General features: G+C 28.8%; 4 protein-coding genes and 1 long non-coding RNA gene across 8 annotated transcripts; 3 read left to right on the top strand and 2 right to left on the bottom strand.

Moving 5' to 3' along the window:
- Positions 1-81: 81 nt before the first annotated feature.
- LOC113788966 (uncharacterized) lies at positions 82-5,040 on the bottom strand. 4 transcript variants are annotated; one of them, XM_027338445.2, is made up of 5 exons: positions 2,600-2,741; positions 2,289-2,473; positions 1,908-2,213; positions 842-1,845; positions 82-779 (listed from the first exon to the last, which is right to left on the bottom strand). In XM_027338445.2, exons 2-5 carry the CDS (start codon positions 2,392-2,394, stop codon positions 282-284), a joined length of 1,914 nt encoding a protein of 637 aa, XP_027194246.2. In that variant the 5' UTR covers positions 2,395-2,473; positions 2,600-2,741; the 3' UTR covers positions 82-281. The 4 variants fall into 4 exon arrangements, 3 of the variants coding, with proteins under 3 accessions (XP_027194246.2, XP_027194244.2, XP_075677021.1); XM_027338443.2 differs by having other exon boundaries at positions 1,908-2,473; XM_075820906.1 differs by having other exon boundaries at positions 1,908-2,473; positions 2,550-2,679.
- Positions 5,041-5,224: 184 nt separating this feature from the next.
- LOC113788980 (sialin-like) lies at positions 5,225-8,142 on the top strand. Its single transcript, XM_027338458.2, has 5 exons — positions 5,225-5,346; positions 5,415-5,635; positions 5,710-6,581; positions 6,661-7,167; positions 7,244-8,142. Exons 3-5 carry the CDS (start codon positions 6,369-6,371, stop codon positions 8,051-8,053), a joined length of 1,530 nt encoding a protein of 509 aa, XP_027194259.1. The 5' UTR covers positions 5,225-5,346; positions 5,415-5,635; positions 5,710-6,368; the 3' UTR covers positions 8,054-8,142.
- Positions 8,143-8,330: 188 nt separating this feature from the next.
- On the top strand, positions 8,331-10,074 carry LOC142644803 (sialin-like). The gene is made up of 3 exons (XM_075820907.1): positions 8,331-8,694; positions 8,774-9,265; positions 9,332-10,074. The coding sequence occupies exons 1-3, from the start codon at positions 8,509-8,511 to the stop codon at positions 9,983-9,985; spliced, it is 1,332 nt and encodes a 443-aa protein (XP_075677022.1). The 5' UTR covers positions 8,331-8,508; the 3' UTR covers positions 9,986-10,074.
- LOC142645197 (uncharacterized) lies at positions 9,670-12,687 on the bottom strand. The gene is made up of 3 exons (XR_012846357.1): positions 12,218-12,687; positions 10,396-12,145; positions 9,670-10,325 (listed from the first exon to the last, which is right to left on the bottom strand). It is a non-coding gene; the product is annotated as an uncharacterized LOC142645197 (long non-coding RNA).
- LOC113789047 (sialin-like) lies at positions 10,508-12,233 on the top strand. The gene is made up of 3 exons (XM_027338533.2): positions 10,508-10,811; positions 10,884-11,417; positions 11,484-12,233. Exons 1-3 carry the CDS (start codon positions 10,632-10,634, stop codon positions 12,147-12,149), a joined length of 1,380 nt encoding a protein of 459 aa, XP_027194334.2. The 5' UTR covers positions 10,508-10,631; the 3' UTR covers positions 12,150-12,233.
- Positions 12,688-16,379: the final 3,692 nt, after the last annotated feature.

The raw sequence follows: 16,379 nt of genomic DNA, 5'->3' as shown, positions 1-16,379 counted from the left end.
TAAAATTTTCATTGTTTTTTTCTCATTCTGGGTTTGTTCTCATATTACAAATGATGGATATTATAATAAGAAATATGTAGATGATGATAGTGAAAAATTATTAATCAGTGTTTCAAAATAAATGGATGGAAAAAAACGAGAGAGAGAGAGAGAAAGAAAATGTAAAATAAAAAAAAAGAATGCAAAGATACTTTTCAAATTGATGTGATGAAAATAATATGCAAAAGAATTCAAAAGTACCAAAAATATTAATCCATTCATTTATCATTCATCATTGGATTTCAATATCGTCGATTACGTTTTCCATAATTATTATTACCATTTTCATGATTCATTCCAGATTGTTGTTGTTGTTGCTGTTGTTGAGATGGGGGTTGTTGACCATATAATTGTGGTGGTGGAACACCATTATAAGGTACAATCGGTACCGGTTGTTGCATTTGTCCGCCAGGATGATGACCAGGCATTGATGGAGGTGGTACACCACCATAAGGATGATGATGATGATTCATTTGTGGATGTTGTGGTGGTTGTTGTGGCTGCTGTTGTTGTTGTTGCTGCTGATGTTGCGAATGTGGAGGTGGTAAACCACCAAAATGATGATTCTGTTGATGACCATATGGATTTGCAGGACCATGTGGCTGTGATGGTTGTATCGGTCCAATCAATCCAGACATTGGTGTTTGATGTGGCGGCGGAACTGGCTGTGGTGGACCATTACCAACATTATTACCAGGCATCATTTGTGATTGTTGTTGTCCATACATTTGTGAATCCATCTACAGATGTCAACAAAAAAAAATTCAAAAAAAAGAAGGAAAAAAATCACTAAACAACTTACATGTTGTCCCATCGGATCCATTTGACGTAACGATTGTTCTTGTCGTTCAAGCATCTGATGTAAGGTTGTTACTTGTTGCCGAAGATCACTTTCCTGTCGTCGTAACATATTCATTTCATTTGGTGTATGCTGTTGACCACCCATCAATTGTTCTTCCTGTTGTCGCATAACATTTTCATGGTGTCGACGCATTTCTTCACGTTGTCGTTCATAATCTTGTCGTGAATCACGTTCAACATTCATATGTTGTACTTGTGATTCCATTCGTTGTAATTGTTCACGTAATCGTTTGGTTTCCTCTTCCAATCGAAAATATTCCATTTGTACAACAAAATTTTCACGTTTTTGTTGCATTTCCGCCTCGAATGCTTGTCGTCGTTCGGCTTCATGTTGAATAAAATCTTTCCATTTTTTTGCAATTTCATTTTCAATAGTACTTGGTTCGGAAAATCTGGGCCCAATTTCACGTTCACGACGATAATCCGATTGATATTGAATATTTTTTTCCGGCACACCTTCTTCTTCATCACGTGATTCAAGCGATGTAGCTACACAAGGAAGTGGTGATGCCGTTAATAATAGACATTCATTTGTACATTTTTTAATCGCTGCTTGAGCCGAGGATTTACGTGCAAATTCAACAATGCCTTCATTTATTGAACGACCACGATCATCGGCAACAACAATGGCACGTTCAACTGGACCAAATGTACTGAATGCAAACTGTAATAATTCATTGGAAACACATGGCGGAAGATTGGTTACTTTGATCGCAGCAGCATGAGCAGCAAGACGTACACGTAATGTACGACCTTCGAATGGTTTACCATCCAATGCATTTTTTGCATTTTCTGCATTACTACGTGTATCCATTTTAATGAATGCAAATTGATTTCCTTTTCCGATGAATATTTCAGATATTTGTCCAAATTCAGAGAATAATTTACGTAATGCTTCTTCGGTTGCTGTAGATGGTAGATTGGCTACGAATAAACGACATCTTCCTATAATATGAATAGTAAATTGATAAAATAAGAACAACAAACAAGCAAATTTAAAATCAAACCTGTAAATGTTTGGGTTGATTGATCTGGCGGTGGAAATTCAAATATTGGCTGTCCAGTTAAACGTGGACCAATCATTGACGATGATGGCATACCATTATAATTAGCAGATAATTGATCACCATCTTGATTATGATGATAATGTGGATGATTACTATTTGATTTACGTTTTTTATTCTGTTGTTGTTGCTGTTGTTTATTCTGCGATTGTTGTTGATTATCCGATGGTTGTTGTTGATGCTGTGGATCAATATCAGAATCAGATTTATTTCTATTAAATGTTTTTGGATTACCACCACCACCGCCTCCTGTATTATTATTAGATGATGGATTATTATTATTATTATTATCCATTGATGAACGAATATTAATTTTAATATTACTTGATGATCCAGTAGATGTTGGCTGTTGTTGATTGTTTGTTTGATTCACCTTAACCGGCGTTGATGATGCGGATGGAGATTGTTTCACTTCGGCCATCATCATCATCAATTGTTATTATTTATTCAATTAATAATGACAATGATGAATATATTTTTTCAAAATAAAATTGTTTATCATGGACAACCTAAAATTTTTGAAAACAAAACAAAATTTAAGAATTTCAGTTTGGTCGGATAAAAAAAAACCACTCGCACACATACACAAGACATGAGCGACAGACAATGGTGTTTTTTTTCAATTCCAAATATACCTTCTTCTATATAATGAATAATGATGAATCTAAATAAGAATCCAGAAACGAAAAGGTTCCAAAGTTTGAAGAAAACGATGATAACCAAAAATTGTGTGCTGACTTGGTGTGAGAGAAAAATGCAGATTTTATTCGAACGAACAAAAAAAAATTAAAAGAACTCATTTCAGCTGTATGAAATAGTAGTAGTGGTAGCGGTATCATCGGACATTATTAAATAACAATGGCGGATCCTTTTTCTCTATATCATCATCATATACTGTTACTACATTCAAAAAAAAAAAGGATTCTTGTATTCGATTTATACATGCGCTGTAATCAAGAATCTTGGAGAAAAGAATTTTCAAAAAAAACAAGTTTATTTCAATTTTTGAAGTTTAAATCAAAAGAAAAAAAATTCAAAAATATATCAAAATATCTGTATTGACTTGTCATTTCAGTTAGATTTGATTCGGTGGTAAAATTGGTTTAGGTGAAAAAAATGTTTGTTTAGTTTCAAATGATCATGACCACCAATAATTGATGGAAAAACTATCACTATATGATCGAACAAAATGCCACCAATTTTTTGGTATAAACAATACATCACCTTCATTAAGAAAACAATCATGTATAAGATTTGGATGAATATTTTTAAATTCTGGATGTAATTCTTCATCAACATTTTCAAAATCTACTTGTGATGTATTCCATAATAATGAATCTTTTGGATTTGGATAGATTTGTTTATCCGATGTTTCGGGTGAATAAAGACGAACATATTTGGTACCAATCACTTGTAAAAAGAAATTATTACGACCATCAAAATGTAATGGTGATATAGTACCGGCCGGTCCAAACCAGGCATTAATTTCAAAATTTATGGCCGAATTTAGTTTTTTATCATCATCATCATCTTGAACATCATCATCATCATCATCATCATCATCATGATCATTAGATGAATCACTGATAGCACAATAAATTGGTACATCAATATCATAATGAAGATCAATAATCTGATCAAATAAATTATGTTGTGCCATATAACCAATCGGTTTTGAATGTTGAAAAATCCATTTTTCCATAAATTCATAAATGAACATAATTTTTTGTGACCAATCATCCGATGTATATTTTGATCCAATTTCAACCGGTACACGACGAAATGCCATTTTTTTAAGCAAATATTTTAACGACCATTTTCGTTCATTTAAACAAGGCCAATCATTAAAACCACGTTTAATAATGAATGGACGATTTTGTCGTAGAAAATTTTGTTCAAATTCTAACATTTCTAATTGATGATCAATAGTTTTGATTGGAAAACGAAGCATATCTAATGGAAAATATAAATTACGATTGGTTTCAAATTTTTTCTCTGCCAAAGTATTCCATTGTTTCCATTTCAAATTCCATTCAAATTGTACGTTTGGTGATAAACGATCCAAAATCATGACTAAAACTTGATGTAAAATGGAAGCCATTTTGGATAATAATCGATTTCGTAAATCAGGACTCATAATAAGACCATCATCCAATAGTTTTAATGATTCGATCAATAAATCGATAATATTATTTGTTGGAATTTGTATTGTTAACAATATTAATAATGATTGTAACCATTTATGATATGAATAAATCATACGTGAAAATATTGAAACATTTGCCCACATACCGGTATGTATTTGTTCCCATAATTTATCAGTAATAATTGTTGACCAACGTATTGCTAATTCATAGAATGATCCACGTGAATTATCAAAACCACAATCACAATTGGATTCATTAAAAAATTTAACAAATTTTTTTTCAGAAAAAATTCGTATGAAATCTGAAACCACTTTATCAACATATTCTTCAGTAAAATCATGTGCATTTTTTAATGTTAAATTATCGATCATATTTTCATTATCACCATTATTGATTTCAGTTGCCAGTTGTAATGATTGCCAACTTTGACTATTATTACATTGATCTAAATGACAAAATTTATGTCCATAAATTGTTTCGAATTCCTGTACAAATTCTCGAACAATCGAATGTATTATGAATATTTGAATCGAATGATTTGGTAACTGTTTAGAACCATTGGCAATATTTTTATCCACAAATTCCAGAATAGATGACTAATTTTTCAAAAATCAAATGATCAATCATAACGAAAATAAAACTAAAAAAAACAAACATACCTTTTGTTCGATGTTGGCCATATTGTTCACACAGAATGAATGAATCGATTAACAACGATGCTTACCGCGCGCGAACACAGACATGCATAAATGTTTACCACAGTTATGGTTACATCATAGGCTCTTGATTTAAATTTATTGTTCAAATTACCAGCTACCATCACCGCCATCATCTTCATCAACAAAATATTGATGCAAATGTAAACCAATTTTTTTTTTTTTTTTTTGGTTCACCATCATCGAACGAAAAAATTATCGTATGTTTTTTTTCTTTATTGGGCGGAGTTTATTCAAAGAACAGCCAAAAAAAAAAAGAAAAAAAAATTATCCAATTCATATTGGAAAAGTATATCCGGAAAATATTGAATATATTTCATTGTATAAATTCAAATTAGAATTGTTTTGTTTGAATAGAATATTCTTTGGATTCTGTTTATTCTATAAACAACAACAACAATAACAGAATTATCAAATTTCACTAATCTTTCGTATAGAATTAGTTGTTATTTATAGAATAAAAATATTCAATGTTGATCAGGGGAAATGTGGAAAGAAACGAATACATCATCATTCGATGTAAGCTGACATTTAAAAATTCATTTATTTTAATAAATTTTTGGTATTGAATCTCCAATGCAAAAAAGAGTGGCCAAAAAAATTTCAATTTAAATCATCATCAAGATTTTTTTTTCATCATCATCATGACCACCAAGCAAAAAAGTCGATGACCAAGATAACGATCAAATTAACAAGTGAAAACGAAAATATCCGGAAATTAATCGATCAACAACACCAAAATACAACGATTTCTCTCCAAAAATTTGTTTATATATTTTTTTCTCGCATTTTGCTCAATCAAAGGATGGTAAGCAATAAAAATATATCCTGTAATGTAATATATTTAAAAAACATTGATTTTTTTTTCTTGTTTTGATTTAGGTTTTTTGGTTTCGAACAAACATTTTTTCTTTTTCACATCGTCATCATCCATCCAGTGTGCTATATACATACATACATCGAAAAAAAGAGAAAGCTTTTCATCCTTATAACAACTACATGATAACAACATTTAAAAATTTTTGAATTTATTGTGCCATCATCATCATCATCATCATCATCATTTAATCATTAAATCAATTAAAGAAAAGTACATACACCTACGATAATGATTATTATCATCATTCATATTTATAAAATTAATAACGATGTTGAGAGAAGAAAAGATTTAAAGTAAAAAAAAAAAAAAGAAATCATCCGATTTACACAATGACAACGATCCAACAAAAGTGACAACAACATGTTGGATTACCATTATCTGATCTCCGATTTTTTTTAGTGATTTTTTTTTAAATTTATAAAATAAAAACAATGAATTTTTAATTATCATAATTTTTTTGTAATGATAATCATTTTATTTAAATGATTGTCTTATTATCATCACAAATCAATCATTATTATCATCAAAAAAATTAAGTAAATTTATCATTGATTTTGAATTTTAAATTCAAAAAACAAACAAACAAAGCCACAAACAAACAACAAACCCACAAAGGTAGTAATAGTGAACAACAAGATCGACAAGAATAAAAAAAAAGATAATGGCAATTCGTTTAAGAATTATAATCGCTATACTTGGTTCATATGCATGTTCATTAGTTTATATGCATCGTTCCGGTATTAGTGTTGCTGTTGTTGCAATGACTAAAAATCCTGTTGTTGATCAAAATCAAAACATATCGTCATCATCATTCAATTATACCTCATCATCCATATCCGATCAACCATTATATGATTGGAGTGAAACATTACAGGTAAATTGATTTTGGATTGATTTTTATTGGAAGTTTTTTGAAAAATTAATGAAATTTTTTTTCATGAAAAAATAAAAAGGGTATTATACTTGGTGCACAATTTTATCTTTATATTTTTGTACCAACATTAGCCGGTAGAGCAACTGATGCAATTGGTGGTAAATGGATTGCATTTTTCGGTGCATTAGGTCCATGTATTTTAGCTTTATTAACACCTGTTATGATTGAATTTGGTAATGCATGGGCATTAATTATTAATCGTATTTTGGTTGGTGGTTTTCATGGTTTTACATATGCAGCAATGTTTTCATTATATGTTAAATGGTTTCCAATAAAAGAATTATCGATGGCAAATTCTGGTTTAATATTTGGTGGTTCAATTGGTTCAACAATAATGTCAGCATTAGCCGGTTATATTGCACAATATTGGTCATGGCAAGCTGTTTTTTATGTTATTGCATTATTTCATTTACCATTCTTAATTTTATGGTTTATTTTATCGACAAACGAACCGGATACAAATCGTTTTATATCATCTGAAGAACTTATCTATATACAACAAAATGTTCAACAAAAAATTATTTCGGTAAAATTTTATTTATATTTTAACAAAATTATTTTCATCATTTTCCAATGTTTTCTTTTTCTTACAATGGATTTAGAAAAAAATTAAAGCACCATGGTTACGAATGATATTTTCTATACCGGTTTTATGTTCATTAATAACAAAAATGTGTTCGGGTTTTGGTTATTTTTTAATGATAACAAAATTACCATCATATTTGGAGAATGCATTTCAAATTGAATTATTTAAAAATGGTTGGGTTTATGCCGGTACAAATCTTGCCAATGGTTTAGCAAGTTTATTAGCACCAACAATTGCCAATGTTTTAATGAATCGTTTTGGTATTCGACGACTGATTGTACGGAAAATATTTCAATCAATAGCATTATTTGGACCGGCAATATGTTTAGGATTGATACCGGCATTCGGTTCAAAACCTGAACCAGTAATTGTAATGTTAATTATGGCAATGATGTTGTATGGATTTTTTAGTGCCGGTGAATGGACAATTATATCGGAATATGCACCAAATTTTGCCGGTACTGTATTTGGTATGGCCAATATTTTAGCATTTGCAATGGGTGTTGTTGCACCATATATTGTTGGCGTTCTATTGGATGATAAAAATTCAAATCATACTGATATGCAACAATGGAATAAAGTATTTTATATTGCCGTTATTATCTATGTTATTGGTGGATTAACATTTTTATTATTTGCAACTGATCAACAACAAACATGGGATCGTGATGTAATAATTATTAAAGATAATAATCATCATGATGATAATGATGATGAAAAATGTAAAGTAATTAATTCAAAAATTAGAAATCGATCGACAGAAATTAATACTAATAATAATAATAATAATGATAGTGATGATCGAACATCAATAACAATGACGTAAAAAACAAATTTACCTGACAATTTGTAAAACACACACACACACACACACAAGAATTAGAACAATAAAAAAAACGAAAAAGTTGTAAAATTATTATTTATGATTTTGTAAAATAGAAATAATAATAATAAAATTTTTTTTTATAATTTACAATCAAATTTACAACTTACATCTGATGAATTGTTGATGAACTTTGATTTTCATAATTAATTAATTAAATTATAGAAAGAGGGTATTTATTTGCTGGTTTCCCAGGACAATACAAAACGAAACTGGTGATATTTGGTTGAAATAGAAAATTTTGTAAGGAATTTTTACAATTTAATTAAGTTAATGTGTCATTCTTATGATATTGATGAAAATCATTGTCGTTTGTTATTTGATCTGAAATCTGTTTCCTGAAACTATTATAATTAACAAAATTGTTACGCTTATTTAATATAATTATAATAATAATAATGAATATAATTGAAAGAAAATGGATAATTTCTATATTAGGAATGTATTCATGTGGTTTAATGTATGCAATACGTGCTGGTGTTGGTATTGCAATGGTTCGTATGACAATGAAAATTGATAATAATAATAATGGTACGAATACGGTTTCGAATGCACCGATATTTGATTGGAGTGAAACTTTACAGGTATGAATTATTTAAAAAATATTGTAATTTTCTTTAAATTTGAATTGAAATTTTTTCTTTTTTTTTGTTCAAATCAAAGGGTATAATATTAGGCGGTATATTTTATCTATATTGGATTGTACCGACAATTGTTGGCAATTATATTGAACAATATGGTGCAAAATGGTTTACATTGATCGGTGTTATTGGTCCTTGTATATTGACAGCAATAACACCATTAATAGCAACAATAAATGTTTATCTATTAATTATTGTTATGATTTTGATTGGTGCAACACAAGGTTTTATTTATCCATCATTATTTCATCTTTATGTACAATGGTTTCCACCGGAACAACGTTCAAAAGCAAATTCAGGTATACAAGTTGGACAATCAATTGGTGGTACATTAATGTATTTGATTGGTGGTTCACTTTGTAAAACATCGATTGGTTGGCCATTAATTTTTTATTTTGAAGCTGCACTTCATGTACCATGGATATTTTTATGGCTTTATTTTGGTTCCAATCATCCATCAGATATTGATTCCGGTGATAATGAACAAAACTTATCAAAAAATGTTGATCAAAAGGTTCGATTCTATTTTAAAATAAAAATCCCAATTTTGTTTCTAATTTTATTCCAAAAATTTAAATAGAATTCAAAACAAATTGAAACACCATGGTTAGCAATAATAAAATCCGGTGCAGTTTGGTCATCAATGTTAAGTAAATTTGCCTGTTCATATGGTTTTTATATGTTTTTAAGTAAAATTCCTGCCTATTTGGATCAAACATATAATGTTGATATAGTTGAAAATGGTTTTATTTGTGCCGGTGCATTCGGTAGTTATGGCTTATTATGTTTTATATCACCATATTTATCAAATTGGATGATAGATCAATTGAATATATCTAAATTAATAATACGAAGATTATTTCAAGCAATTGCAATGTTAATACCATGTTTATGTTTAATATTAATAACATTGATTAATCAAAAAACAATAATGATTATATTATTAATAATGGCAATGTTAAGTTATGGTTTTTTTACCGGTGGTGAATGGACAATGATTTCGGAATATGCACCAAATCTGGTTGGTGTTATCAGTGGTTTTACACATATATTGGGTTTTATTGCCGGATTTTTATCACCATATATTGTTGGTATGATATTGGATTCAGATTTAGGTGATGAACAATTTAAATGGAATATTTCATTTTGGATTAGTGCTGCATTATATTTAATTGGTTATATAGCATTTTTTTTCTTATCCACTGTTGAACAACAATATTGGGATAAAATTTGACCATAAAACAACAACAACAACAACAGAAAAAAAACATAATAAACAATAATTATAAAAAAAAACCAAATAATTAATCCAAAAATTTATTACATAATTACCTTGATTTTTTTTTTTATTTGAAAAATTTTTTGAGAAAAACTAATTTAAATTGTCAGATTTTTGTTGTTGTTGTATGAATTGATATGGATGGATGGATGGATGGATGGATGATCCAAAGTTTGTTTGTTTGTTCAATAAATTTTCATAAATTAACGACAACAACAATACAATACAAATATTAATGATAATTTTTCTCGGGACATCTTTTAAATTGATGATGATGATGATGATGATGACGGATCTTTGATTCAAATGGAAAAAAAATATTATTATTATTAATAGGTTATGATGACGATAATGGTGATAATTACTTTTTTACAATCCTTTTATTTTTTTTTGTTGGTTGGTTGGTTGTTTTCTGTTAAGTGTGAGTGATGATCACATGGATGATGATGATGATGATGATTATAAAAACATTCAATTTTCATCATTTATAAATAATCAATATTAATTTAAACATTTTATCGTTTTTTTTCTTTCTTCATAACTTTGTGAATTAATCTCGACAAAAAAAAACAACAACGAAAATTGCAACAACAACAAAAAAATGATTCAACAAAAATGGATCATATCATTATTGGGAATATATTCTTGTGCATTAATGTTTGCACAAAGAGCAGGTTTCAGTGTTGCTATGGTTCGTATGACAAGTTCATCAACAAAATTGGATAATTTAACTGAATCCGGTAATGGACCACCTTGTTATGATTGGAGTGAAACATTACAGGTAAGTGTATAAGAAGAAAAATCGTTAAAACTTGAGAAAATTAAGAAAAAAATTCTCCAAAAACGATTATAGGGTATTATATTAGGATCTTCATTCTATCTTTATTGGTTAATACCAACAATTGCTGGAAATTTTACGGAAAAATATGGTGGAAAATGGTTTGCATTTATCGGTGTTTTTATACCATGTGTAATGACAATGTTAATACCATGGGCAGCAAATCAAAATATTATTATATTAATTATCATACAGATAATTATCGGTGCAACACAAGCATTTACATATCCGGCATTATTTTATTTATATGTACAATGGTTTCCACCAGAACAACGATCAAAAGCAAATTCCGGTATTCAGATTGGTGTTTCACTTGGTAGTAGCATAATATATTTGATTGGTGGTTATCTTTGTGAAACATCTATTGGTTGGCCATTAGTATTTTATGTTTGTTCAGCATTTCATATACCATGGTTAATTCTTTGGCTTTATTTTGTTGATAATAATCCTGTTGTTGTTATTATCGAAAATAATGATGATGATGATAATAATGGAAAAATTAAAAATTTTCAAAATTTTGATGATAAACAACAAAAATCCAACGAAAAGGTTAGTTAATTTTGCTTTTGGTAGAAGAAATTTTTTTTCATTTTTTTTTCAAAAACAAAAATTTAGAAAAAAATTCCAACTACACCATGGTTAAAGATAATAACATCGACAGCTGTTTGGTCATCGATTATATCAAAATCGGCTTGTTCATATGGTTATTTTATGTTTCTTAGTAAATTACCATCATTTTTACATAGTGTTTATCATATCGATATTACCTATAATGGTTTTATTAATTCAGCAACAGCATTAGCATATGGTATTACATGTTTTCTTTCACCATATATTGTCAATCAAATGATTGTTAAACAATATTTTAAACGACCAGTAATCATACGTAAATTATCACAAACAATTGCAATGTTAGTACCGGCAATTTGTTTAATATTGATAACTATATTTGATAAAGAAGATGATAAAATTATTGTCATAATATTATTGATTATTGCAATGTTTGGATATGGTTTTGTAACCGGTGGTGAATGGACAATGGTATCGGATTATGCACCGAATTTTGTCGGTACTGTAAGCGGTATTACATTGATGTTAGGATTTATCAATGGTATATTGGCACCATATATTGTTGGTCTAATATTGGATTCAACAATTGCATCGACAATTATTCAACGATGGCATATTGCATTCTTAATCAGTGCTTTTTATTATATATTTGCCTTAATCATATTCATTATATTCGGTACTGATCAACAACAATATTGGGATGTTATCTAAAAAAAAACAAAAACAAAAACAAAAATTTAATGAAAAAAAAATAATTATTATTTCAATAAAGGGTTAACCTTTCTTCCTTTTTTTTCATGATTATAATTGTAAAACAAAACTGGTTTCTCTTTCTATCAATCATCATCATTTCACCACTTTGAATGGTTGATTGTTTCGAGGTCATCATCATCATCATCATCATTATCGATGATCGAGGACAAATAAAATGATAAAAAATCGGGCAAAGGGCAAAGAATTGCACCGAATAGAACAGGATTGTTGTTGAGTATTTTTTTTTTTTTTCTCTCTCTTCGTTTTGCATTGTTGTTGAATAATCTATTCAAATCTATGTATGTTTTTCACATAATAATCAACATTTGTCGAGTCGAAACGAAATAATGTTTGTGTGGTTGATTGAATTCATTGATCAACAAAATCACACCAATAACAACACAAAAATTGTTGACATTTCTACCAAAAAAATACAATTTGAAATTTGGAAAAAAAGGAACAAGAAGAAACTTTTTGTGGGGGGAAAAATAATGTCAAAAGCTTAATGTGGTGCCATCTTGTTAACTTTTTTCCTAAATTTTTTTTTTGATTAGATTAAAAAATAAATGTCAACGATAATAATTTTGAAATGAAAAACTTTAAAGTTTTTTTTTGTAGAAAAAAATATGGAACATTTTTGACAAAAAAAAAAAAGAATTCATTCGAATTTCAAAAAAAGAAAAAAGTGAAAATGTTTGAAAAAAACGCATGCGTCAATCGATACGATTATCGAATGTTTCATTATTTACCGGATATCTTCGTTCGGTTGAATCATGAATATTTTTTTTTCTCACAAATATTGGTCAAAAACAAAGGAAAAAAAACTTGTCATCCTGAATTATTTGTAATGTGATGATCATTATAATGTTATGTTGTTGTGAATGTACGTACGTACATGTATTTGAGAGTCACGTTTTGAAAATCTCAATCATCAATTTTCATAATTGAAAAACTGATAAATTGTAAAGTATACACTGTTTGATTTTTGGATACAGGGTGTTATTATCATTGTGAATCATTTTCATTTTACTATTTACTATGAATCACCCTGTTTATTGAATGATAATGTTTCGGGAAAATGAAATGAGGACTGTTGGTTTCGAGCAAAAAAAAACAACAAAAATATTTTGAATCCAAAACATGCATGAAGGGGGTGGTGGTAGATTCGATCCATCCATCCATCCGATCCGTCATGATGATAGAAACCAAACATTACCCCCCCCAAAACATAATGGACAAATTGACAATATTTGTCCACCACCCACCCAACTCATACATATAATGACTGACCAAACAGATTTTCCGTTAATCAAAAAAAAAAAACTTTTTGAAACCCAAAATTATAGATTTTTTTTGGTACATTCGTTCCATTACCGACAAAAAATCATACAATTCGAATTTCGAATACCGAAACTGAAAAAAATATGCAAACAGGGAACAATCCTTCGTTGATTTGAATCATCATCATCATCAAATATTTAAAAAAAATTCTTGATTGGATTTTTCATCTCCAAGCAGGGAAAAAAAGAATTGCGAATTTTTGAAGAAAAAAAAATAATGTTCCAATAAGGAAATCAAACATGACAACAACAACAACAAAAATATGAAATACAATGATGGTGAAAGAAAGAAAAAAAAATGTTCCAAAACGAGAACAGGAACCATATAAATATATGGTTTTGCTCTATGTCTATATGGTGTTTATATATAGGATGTATTTGGCTATAGTGAAAATTCAGTGTACGGAATTCATTATCTTTTAGTTTGAAAATGTCGGTATTTAATACATTGTGACTATAACTATATATATACCTTATCGTATAGCCTTGAGACTTTTGAATGTTTGTGTGTGTGTGTGTAAATAGTGATATTTAGAAACATCATCAACAACAACAACAACAAAATTGAGTTTTTGTTTGTTTGTTTGTTTGGACGGAAGTATTTCAATTTGATTTTTTTTTGTTTGTTTGTTATCACAAATAAGTTACCATAATTTGAATCAAATAGAACAAAAAAAAATCCTACAAAGAAATTATAATTTATACGGACATTGATTCAATCGAATCGAATAGGATAATGTCCATATAATTATTATTAAATTTCCTAAATTCTTATTTCCTCATAAACTATATTGACCCATCCGTTAATTGAGGTAGATGAATCAAAATAGGCGATGATGATGACGATGATGAAAAAAACAAGAATTTATGTATTTTGGATCATATAACCCGCGGATAATATTCAAGGAAACAAAAAATTTTTTCAATATTTTATGTTTGGATCATCGTTTTTTCTTTCTTTCTCTATCTTTTTTCTATCGTTCGGTTCGGTTCGGTTCGTTCTCTTTTCGTTCGCCAATATTTGATTTGTAAACAAAATGAACTTCAACAAAATCAATGAAAACAGAAAAGAAAAGAAAAGAAAAAGAAATTTCATTTCGTTGCTGTTTACATAAAATCATAAAATTCAGCAAAATGATAATAACAGTATGTGTGTGTTATTCAAGTGGTTTCATTGATTTGATTTGATTTTTTTTTTGATTGAATGATAATCAATAATGATGACATAAATAAATGATGTTTTTTTTCATATTAAAAAAAAGTTCCTTGTAATTGAGAAATATAAGGAAAAAAAATCACATCGATATCAATGATCAATTAATCAATTAATCAAAATGAAAATCAATCCAAAAAATAAAGAATCGAATCAACAAAATGATGGGCATGTTGGCCATGTTTATATACATTTAGGCAAATGACACCTAACTTTGCCACGAAATGTGGAAATTGTATTTTTTTTTTTTTTTTTGTTTAGTTGTTTTCCACATAAACACAGAAGGAGAGAGACTTTTTATTATTAAAAAAAAAAAATCCTGAGTAAAAAAAATGCTACAGCCATTCTTCGATTTCTAATCATCATCATCATTATCCTAACTGAGAATGATGGATCAAAAACATTTTTAAAAAGAACGAAACGATTAAAAGTTTGAATTAGATACAATGTTTTTTTGTTTGTTTGTTGGAAAAATAAATCAATTAATCAATCAAAAATCCATTTGATTTTTGTTTTTGTTTGGAAAGGCTAATTGGCTATTCGTTTAAGGAAAAATTTTTTTGAATCATAAAATCTGTCCACAAAGATCTGTTTGAATTTCAACCGATTGAATTGAATTTAGAAACAAAAAATTCTAAATTCCAAATTCTAAAAAAATCTTAACACAATTATGATAAAGGGCGGTGTACTGTGTGTGTGTGTGTGTATTTTGGAATAAAGCCCTGTTTATACATTCAAGCCAACCACTATATATAAACCCAACCCATCAAGGATCCTATTCATATAATACATTTTCGAATATAAAAATGACAATTGTATTCCCGAATGATGATGTTTTAGGGTTGTTTTTTTTTTTTGGTTCGCATTTCTGGTGTCAAAATGCTCCAAGCTTTTTTGATTCGAATGTATACCACCATTGTGTTGATGATGATGATGATGATGATGGATATTGGACATAACCTAAACTCCAAAACAACAGCGAAAAAACTGCATTCGAGCGAATCCAAAAAAGCTTCAGTTTTTTTTTCATTTCTCCATTTCCATCATTTTCTTTCTATTCATTATCGAAACAACAGAAAAAAAACGAGTCGACTCGAATGTATTTAGGCTTATATTTTTTTTGCAGAGGATCATGATGATGATGATGATAATGATGGAGAGAGAGAGACTCTCGCTCTTTATTATTATTTTTTTTGCGTTGTTCTTGATGATGATGATGATGTTTGATGAAGGATTTCATCTCCCCTATATATATAAAATTTACAGGATTACTTCGTTTTTTTTGTTGTTGTTTTGTTTCAGTTAGGGGAGAGAGGATTGTGATATCTAAATTTAATCCAATATTTTTTTTCGGATGAATCTTCTTTTCTCATCTCCTGCTTTATATTTTCAAATCTTTAGAAATCTTTTAAAATGATTATTCCAATCTTATCGATGATTAGAAAATTTTACGATTGTTTGTTGTTGTTGATTTGTGTGTTATCGACAACAACAACAACTTGAAAGAAGGAAATTTTTTTTTGTGTGTGTTCGAAAAATCCCAACACAATTCGTTCCATTCATTTATAATGTTTTATAATGGTTAAAAGCGGTAAAAACTTTATGGACAGTGAAGGAAAAAAAAATAACGGCAGC

Source organism: Dermatophagoides pteronyssinus, unplaced genomic scaffold (assembly GCF_027571235.1).
Source record: "Dermatophagoides pteronyssinus isolate colony J.1.1.1.1 unplaced genomic scaffold, Derpt_VIB-CSIC_2022.12 sq0008, whole genome shotgun sequence".
In the NCBI taxonomy this organism is placed as follows: Eukaryota; Metazoa; Arthropoda; class Arachnida; order Sarcoptiformes; family Pyroglyphidae; genus Dermatophagoides; species Dermatophagoides pteronyssinus.
This window is presented reverse-complemented; position numbering and strand designations above follow the sequence as displayed.